This window comes from Caenorhabditis briggsae (assembly GCF_000004555.2).
Source record: "Caenorhabditis briggsae complete genome, chrI, whole genome shotgun sequence".
Classification (NCBI taxonomy): Eukaryota; Metazoa; Nematoda; class Chromadorea; order Rhabditida; family Rhabditidae; genus Caenorhabditis; species Caenorhabditis briggsae.
Genome location: NC_013489.2, coordinates 6,545,844 through 6,553,453, shown reverse-complemented (window position 1 = coordinate 6,553,453; position 7,610 = coordinate 6,545,844). Strand labels below are relative to the sequence as shown.

At 41.8% G+C, this 7,610-nt stretch overlaps 5 protein-coding genes across 5 annotated transcripts in view; 3 read left to right on the top strand and 2 right to left on the bottom strand.

The window, feature by feature from the left end:
• The window catches only part of CBG10816, a gene marked incomplete at both ends in the record, with an annotated part of 3,387 nt that extends 2,350 nt beyond the window's left edge, over nt 1–1,037 (top strand). The window contains 2 exons of the mRNA XM_045236496.1: nt 577–744; nt 795–1,037. Coding sequence (XP_045094366.1) covers nt 577–744; nt 795–1,037 — 411 coding nt within the window. The remainder of the gene's footprint in view (nt 1–576; nt 745–794) is intronic.
• A 110-nt stretch (nt 1,038–1,147) lies between these two features.
• On the bottom strand, nt 1,148–2,862 carry Cbr-aap-1 (the record flags this gene model as incomplete). The annotated part of the gene is made up of 4 exons (XM_002639941.1): nt 1,148–1,582; nt 1,636–2,067; nt 2,118–2,383; nt 2,427–2,862. 4 exons carry the CDS (start codon nt 2,860–2,862, stop codon nt 1,148–1,150), a joined length of 1,569 nt encoding a protein of 522 aa, XP_002639987.1.
• Nucleotides 2,863–3,005: 143 nt separating this feature from the next.
• On the bottom strand, nt 3,006–4,402 carry Cbr-use-1 (the record flags this gene model as incomplete). The annotated part of the gene is made up of 7 exons (XM_045236484.1): nt 3,006–3,146; nt 3,341–3,406; nt 3,682–3,857; nt 3,905–4,030; nt 4,074–4,161; nt 4,212–4,287; nt 4,332–4,402. The coding sequence occupies 7 exons, from the start codon at nt 4,400–4,402 to the stop codon at nt 3,006–3,008; spliced, it is 744 nt and encodes a 247-aa protein (XP_045094365.1).
• A 438-nt stretch (nt 4,403–4,840) lies between these two features.
• Nucleotides 4,841–5,638, top strand: Cbr-pas-3 (the record flags this gene model as incomplete). The annotated part of the gene is made up of 2 exons (XM_002639939.1): nt 4,841–5,213; nt 5,259–5,638. 2 exons carry the CDS (start codon nt 4,841–4,843, stop codon nt 5,636–5,638), a joined length of 753 nt encoding a protein of 250 aa, XP_002639985.1.
• Nucleotides 5,639–5,988: 350 nt separating this feature from the next.
• Cbr-chp-1 lies at nt 5,989–7,000 on the top strand (the record flags this gene model as incomplete). The annotated part of the gene is made up of 3 exons (XM_045236476.1): nt 5,989–6,390; nt 6,457–6,741; nt 6,788–7,000. 3 exons carry the CDS (start codon nt 5,989–5,991, stop codon nt 6,998–7,000), a joined length of 900 nt encoding a protein of 299 aa, XP_045094364.1.
• Nucleotides 7,001–7,610: the final 610 nt, after the last annotated feature.

Genomic DNA, 7,610 nt, shown 5'->3' with positions numbered 1-7,610 from the left:
GCGTTTCATAAAGGGGCGTGTCACTTTGCAACCTGCGGCGCGCCCACGTTTTATTGAATAGACAATATGAGAAAAACTAAAAAATAGGTAAATTTAACATTTTCCCGCCGGGTTACTGTCGCACTCGTTTCAACTGTTTCCGGTTGTTTACGCTTTCAGATATTTGTTTACAAACATCGCATACACTTCGACTCAACCTTTTTTTCTCTGACAAGGATAATACAAAAAAATTGTTTTGTTCTGTCTGATTTTTCATGATACCTTTTTTATAAATCTGGAGTTTTTTGCCTGTTCAATCAATAGAACTCCCGATGACTCCTCACAAAATTCTTATCAGTTATCATTTGAGTCAATAGCATAACACAGAGCTCTAAAACTCTTTCATACACACAATTTTGCCATGCATTCTGTGAGGTAAAATAACAATTTAGATTTAATTTATTTTTTAAAAAAATTCAGAAAATATCCCAAACCGAAATTCGAAGGATGGAAACTGGCGAAGTATTCGTCCGCTCTTCAAATTTTCCAAACTGTAAAACCAGTAAATTTAATTTTAAAAAGTCTGGAAATTTTCAGCTGGGCAGTCTGGTGGTTTTTATATTAACAAGTTCCGTTGGTTCTCAATTCCCACCCACCTACGCGGTCCTTCTCACTTCCATTTTCACAATAATCGGAGCAGCAGTTTTTGTCATTTGTGACGCTTTTAACTTCAATAAAACCGAACCAGATGAGTGGATCTTCTGGGTGAGCATAACGAGTTTTTTTTCCAAAATCAGTCGGAAAATCGTTTTCAGGAAAGTGTATTCACTTCTTCGTTCTCGTTTCTCTTCACCGTCAACACAATGACAATGCTCTACAGTTCGATTCGATGGAACAACACTGCTTGGTGGCTGGCAACTGTCGTGTGCTCAATGGTCACAATGTCATTTTTTCTTAGCTTGATTCATGTGATGAGAAAACAAACCAAAGGGCACATTGCGCTGACTCAGGAAGAGAATATTGTTCGCTTCAACACACGAATGAATCGTCGTGTTTAAATTCATGTTTTGTGTCAATTATTTGGGTCAATTTATACATTTGAACGATGAATAAAAATTATGAACATAAATTAAAGTTCGGAAGTATTGAAGAGGTACGGGAGATCAAATTATTCTGGAATGGTTTCAGGGAAACTCGTCGGACGAACGAGTCGAGAGTCTGTCGATCTGTTGTCGGGTGAGCTGGAATTCCACAAATCGGGTCTTGGCTCTGGAGACACTGGTGACTTGGTAGGGTCGTCACTAAGAAGTGCCTTCTCCATATATTTTGTTGATATCGGAAGTGCTGTGAAAATCTGTCCTGGTCCGTTGCGCAACGGTCTAGAAGTGTCTTTAGTAACCGGATCAAACGCAGGCATTTTGAGAGTGGTCTTGATGGCGTCTGCGTGTGTTTCCAGGCTGAAGTGAGAGTAGTATCGAACAAAGTCAGCAATAGTGGTCAAGTAGACGTTGCTGTGTTCGAATCCCCAGCCTTCCTCGTTTTGTTCAATGAGACAATGAGAGACACGTTCACCATACAGAACGCTCAACACTAGTTTATCCGACTAAAAATTAGAAATTGTTTAATAACTGTTAGCGCAAGTTTTGAATTTCATACCTGAGATGCTGAAGCACGGATGAGGAAGATTCCATCCATGGGTTCCCGTTTCAGTCCAACAGCCTTATCAAGTTGTGCAATTCGATAGCGGGCATGAATGAGTGCGTTTGCAGCGTTCTCTTTCGATGCTCCACACATGAGGAATTGTGCTGGTGTCCATTTCAATTCCATGTCTACCAAAAGCTGTGTCACTTTGGTTGGCTCACTGTTGATCAACTCTGCTCCAGCATCCAAAATCGATCCCATTTTGTGACTCAACGATGGATCGATTTGATCGTAAACTGCGCCACGAAGTTCCATCAATTTGTACAGTCGTGCTTTCCAGTTTTCTTTTTTTGTTGAGATTTCAACCAAAATCCCAGAGAGCGTCTTTTTCTTTTCTGTTGAAGATTCAAGCTCGGCTTGGATTCGTCTGATACTCTCTTCCAGAAACTGAAGCAAAAAAAAAAAGTAAGAGGATTACGATCGATAAATGAACATACCGTTTTGTTATTAACAAATACATTTTTGAGCATTTCACTATGCGATAATGAGGCTGCACTCTCGTTCACCACCACAGATTCTGTTTCCAGAACAGTTTGCAACTTTTCCAATTTGACCTCATTGTCTCGAATGGACTGAGTCAGTGCATGGTACAATGTCTCTGCTTTTTCCATTTCCTGATGAGCAGAATCATAGAGCTTAGCTCCTCTCTCAAATGCCAAATGAACTGCTCGCAGATTCTCTAATTCCAGCCGTTCTCGCCATTCTGAAAATTTGTTCTTTGGGAAATCATTCCAGCTGCTACTCACCTGTATCGTTCCTTGCATTTAGAATCAATCTTTGCTGAAGATGTCCTTTCTTGAACAATGGCTTTCCATTTTGAGAATTTCGACGAACAGAAACGGGGTATAAGAGGCGAACATCCAATGAATCGTTGAATACATTAAGCGAAATGTTTCTGTGAAACTCGATAAGCTTGATAACTGAATCATGCGTCAGCTGGTCTGTGTTGAATCCGCATTTTCCATCCTTGACGGCAATACGAAGAAGCTTCACTTGATTATTGTATTTGACCGAAAGTGTGTAATCGCCGGGTTGGCTGGCGTTTCTGACAACAAACGATCCATCGGGCTGATCAGATAGTGCTTGAGAAACCGTTGATCGATCGGCGTCTCCCCAAAACCATCCCTGTTCCATGAGATTGTGCGCCACGCCTGCACTTGGAGTTGAAGGTGTCGTCGCCATTCTGTGGAGAATAATGATATTGTATTACTAACAAGAAGGGACAAAATAAAAAGTAAGTGGAATGGTTAAAAACCAAGTGAGCATCGTTGGAGCAAAAAGAAATCATGTGTTTAAAATAAATTACTTCATTTATAACCCAATCACTAATAAGTTGCCCGTTTTGGAAAAATTTTCATAACCATAACCATTGAAACGAAGCTCATTAGAAGAAACATGAAGAGGAAGACTCGCATACAATCAAGGCCGCATTTGTAGGCATGATGGGCGGCCCGAGCGCTTTCGACCTGAGAAAAGAAAACATCATACTTGTAATCCGGGCCTTTGCCAGGCCTACGCGGGCCCTGCCATAATTTCTTTTAGAATCTATATTTTCGAACCAACTAAATCAGATATGATAGAGCTCCACGAGTACTACAAAACGGCATGATTTGGAATACTGTATCTTATCTATGAACAAAGTTACAGATCATAAAGTGGCTTTTCTCGCAGGGCCCGGCAGGCCCGGGGCGGGCCTGCTTTTTTTTTTGCTCTTTTTGCTCTGTAACTCTGTTCAAAGACAAGATACAGTATTCCAAATAATACCGTTTTGTAGTACTCGTGGAGCTCTATCATACCTGATTGAGTTGGTTCGAAAACATTGATTCTGAAAGAAGTTATGGCAGGGCCCGCGAAGGCCCGGCAAAGGCCCGGATTACAAGTATGAAAAACATTGTTTGTAGGTTTTGATCTTTTAAAGGGCAAGAACATGATCAGCGGAAACGGTTTGTCATTTATCAAGAAGAGAGATCATGTCGAGACAAATCAATCAAGAAAAGTTACCTCTAGCGCAGCAGTATTACTTTCCACTTGCTTCTGCATCTTCGTCAATTTCTGATTGTCATCTTTTATCACTTCTCCAGCGGCAGACATCACTGTTTTCAACGATTTGGTCATAGAGAGTAAATCGTTCGCCAGATCTTCCTCAAGGCGCTCGTTCTTGATGAATTTATCATCCTCTGAACATTTGGAACTGATCAAAAGGTCATTTCGGACAAACTCTTACCAGATGTATCAGCCATTTTCTGCTTGGTCGTAGAAAGCAGCTGTCTCCGAAGGTCTGTCCGATAGATGGAACGTTGGACCGCCCTGAGGCCAGCTGCTGACTCTTTTTCGAATTCGTCAAGATTAGCTGCAATTCACATATAGAAAAACTTTTAAGAGCAGAAACATACAGCTGTCAACATCAGTAACATCGACTGGGACATCAGCGAACACACATGGAATTTTCTCAATCACTTTCAGACTTTCTTCTGTTGATGACTGAAAATAACTATTTAACTTAGCAATTTCATAAGTATTTCATAACCAACCTTGGATTCTGCTTCAGCCAACAGCTTTAGTTGTAAAACTTCTTGCCTGTATTCGTGGAGTATGTCAATGAGTTTACTGAAATCCGCCGAAATCAGAATTTCAACGCAAAAAAGACTCACTTATCATCTTGAAGTGTATAAATCATACCATTCAGCAATTTTGTAGCGGCCGAAACCTGGGGAAACAACATTTTTATTTTCAGTCTCGAATGGTTTTCCGTACCTTCCAGACATTCGTAGAGAGATTTTCTTTGGTTAATCGTTTTGTTCTTTCCAGAAGTCGTAAGAATTTCAGCTCATTTTCAGAAATTGCGGCCATTTCATTTGAATTTGTTAGTGAAGCGTCGCAGAAACACGAAGAAAACAGAAAAAAGTTCGGTCATGGCCGAGAAAACCAAAAGGCGCAAGCACGCTCCGAAGAGAAAAATTTTCAAGTCATCATTTTCAAGCGCCGATTTTCTGATTCTTCCAGGCCTTTGGACCTTTTTCTTTGTTTTTAGAAATTAAAGAATCTTCAGAAATTGATCCTCGATATTGAAGAATATCGTTCAGGAGCTTTGCGAAAATACTTTGTTCTTCTCTCTAAATCTCAGCATATTTATTCTAAAGAATCAAACTTGATCTTTCAGATGGCTCGTCGTTATGATAGTAGAACGACCATCTTCTCTCCAGAGGGAAGACTCTATCAAGTTGAATATGCCATGGAGGCTATCGGACACGCCGGAACCTGTCTCGGCATCTTAGCATCGGATGGAATCGTGATCGCTGCCGAGAGAAAGAATGTCCATAAGCTTTTGGACGATTCGGTTTTGACCGAGAAGGTTTACCGTCTCTCGGACAATATCTCGTGCACTGTTGCTGGAATCACTGCTGATGCCAACATTCTCATCAACCATTTGAGATGGTGGGCTGCCAGCTATCGCAACAGCTACGGAGAGGAGATGCCAGTCGAGCAGCTTGTTCAAAATCTTTGCAATGAAAAGCAGAGATACACACAGATTGGTAAAATCGGATTTTTTGTAATTAAAATTTTCCATTTGTTTACAGGAGGAAAAAGACCGTTCGGAGTTTCGCTCCTTTACGCCGGATGGGACAAACACTACGGATACCAGCTCTACCAGTCTGATCCATCTGGAAACTACACTGGATGGAAGGCTACATGCATTGGAAGCAACCATCAGGCTGCCGTCACCTTGCTGAAGCAAGAGTACAAGTCTCCAACTCTCGAGGAAGCCAAAAAGTTGGCTATCAAAGTTCTCTGGAAGACACTTGACGTGAAGCTTGCTTCCGAGAAAGTCGAAATGGCTGTTCTCACTCGTCGTGATGGAAAGACTGTTCTCGAGGAACTTTCTACCAAGGAAGTCGATGGATTGATTGCAGAGCATGAGAAGAAGGAGAAGGAAGCCGAGAGTGCTGAGAAGAAGTAATAATCAAATTTAACTGAATCTTTTCATGTCCATTTTATTGTCAACTACTCTTCCCACCCCGTTTAATTTATTGTCTGGTTTTATTTCTTATCACCTGCTCTTTTTTCTCGAACAATCGGTGCATAAAATATTTTCGATATAGTATGTCTCAGATTTAGATGCACATTTATTTTTGGAGGAGAAGGGTGTTTCGCGTTAGGAAGCCTTGCGAAAAGTCGTTGAAGAAACGCGCCGCACGCTTGCATTGGGCGGGGCGATGGGCGTGGCGTCGAAATTTCTCGAGCATTCAGCTTTGACAACCGGATCGTTTAGCCAGATATTTGAAGCATTTTCGTCGTTTAACTTTTGAGATGGTTGACGAAGGAAAGCTGCAATGCTATCACAAAGGATGTGGACTTATGTTCGACCCAACGGAAAATAATAGCGGTAAGTTTTCTGATTTAAAGAAATCTGTTCAAATTCGATTCTCAGAAGCTTGCACTTACCACCCAGGCGCTCCCTACTTCCATGATGCTTATAAAATTTGGACGTGTTGTGATAAGAAGAGCACCGACTTCGGAACCTGGATGGGTTACAAGGGATGCACTCGTGGAAAGCATAGTAATGAAAAACCAGTAGACATTGTGAAAGTGGCAGCTGTTAAAGAAATTCGACCAGAAAAGGAGGAAGACGTTATTGTTTGGAAAGGACTCAACAAGTCTGGAAAGTCGGAGAAAAACGATTCATCGGAAAGAGTTGAAGTAACCTTAAATGTGAGTTTTCTTTGAAAAAAAAAAACAATAAATACGAAATAGTTCTTTTACAAAACGGGATTGTAGGTAGAAGTGACTCCCGGAGCTACTGCGGCTATCGAAAGAAAACTCAAAGAAGTCGCCGAGGCAGCTCAGAGCGAAGACGTCCAAATTGGAGCTCCGTGCCGGAATAACGGATGTACAGCTGAGTACGACGGAACAAAAAGCTCACATGGATGCGTACATCATCCTGGAACGGCAATATTCCACGAAGGAATGAAGTACTGGTCGTGCTGTAAAAAGAAAACCTCCAACTTCGGAACGTTCCTTGAGCAAGTGGGATGTACTGCATCAGAACACAAATTCAGAAATGTGAGGATTTTAATTGGAATCAATTTTGCAAAGTCAGCGTTTTCAGAATGAAGTTGTCAGTAAATTCCGGGAAGATTGGTTCTCTAGTAATGGTTTCGTAACTATCAATGTCTATTGCCGTGGAGCTCTGCCAGAAACGGCCAATATCGTCTCTGACGGGCACACCCTTCGTGTCACCATGAAGCACGGATTTGGAAACGCCGACGTGGATCTCGATTATGATTTGTGGGATGAGTTTTGCCGGAAGAAAGTCGAGTAGTGATCGGCGAAAGGAAAGTTGAAATCTCGCTGAAACAGAAGCATGGCACCGGCTGGCCTCGTCTCAAATTTGATCCCGAGCTCGATGCTAAGAAGGATGAAGAAGCTTAAAAATAATTTCTATATCATACATATCCTCGTTCTGTCTCTTTTCCCACCCCGCTCTCCTCCCACACCGATCTTCTACAAACATGAATAATTGTAATCATGGCGATATCCACTTCTTCTTTTTACTTCTCTTTAGGGCTATGGGTTCAAAATAGAATCGATCAGCTTTTACTTGATTGAATAAAGTTTTTTTCTTCATTTTGCGTTCCAAAATCGGAGTACCTTTTCCGAACAGGTATCTAACAGGGCTGCAACAGAATCGAATCGATCCGGAGAAGAACTGTCCCCAAATGGGAGACCCCGCAAATTCAGGTGAAAAGTGGGGGGAGTCGAGAAAAACCGTGCCAGGGTTGCAATTTAGGCTCCGCCGCTCATGACCGTGTCCAAATGTGCAAAAAAACCTTGCGGCAAAACCGTGCCAGGATTGCATTTTAGGCTCCGCCCCCGACTCCGCCCACTTTTCCCCGGAGTTTTTTCCCCGGAATTTGCGGGGTCTTCCAAAT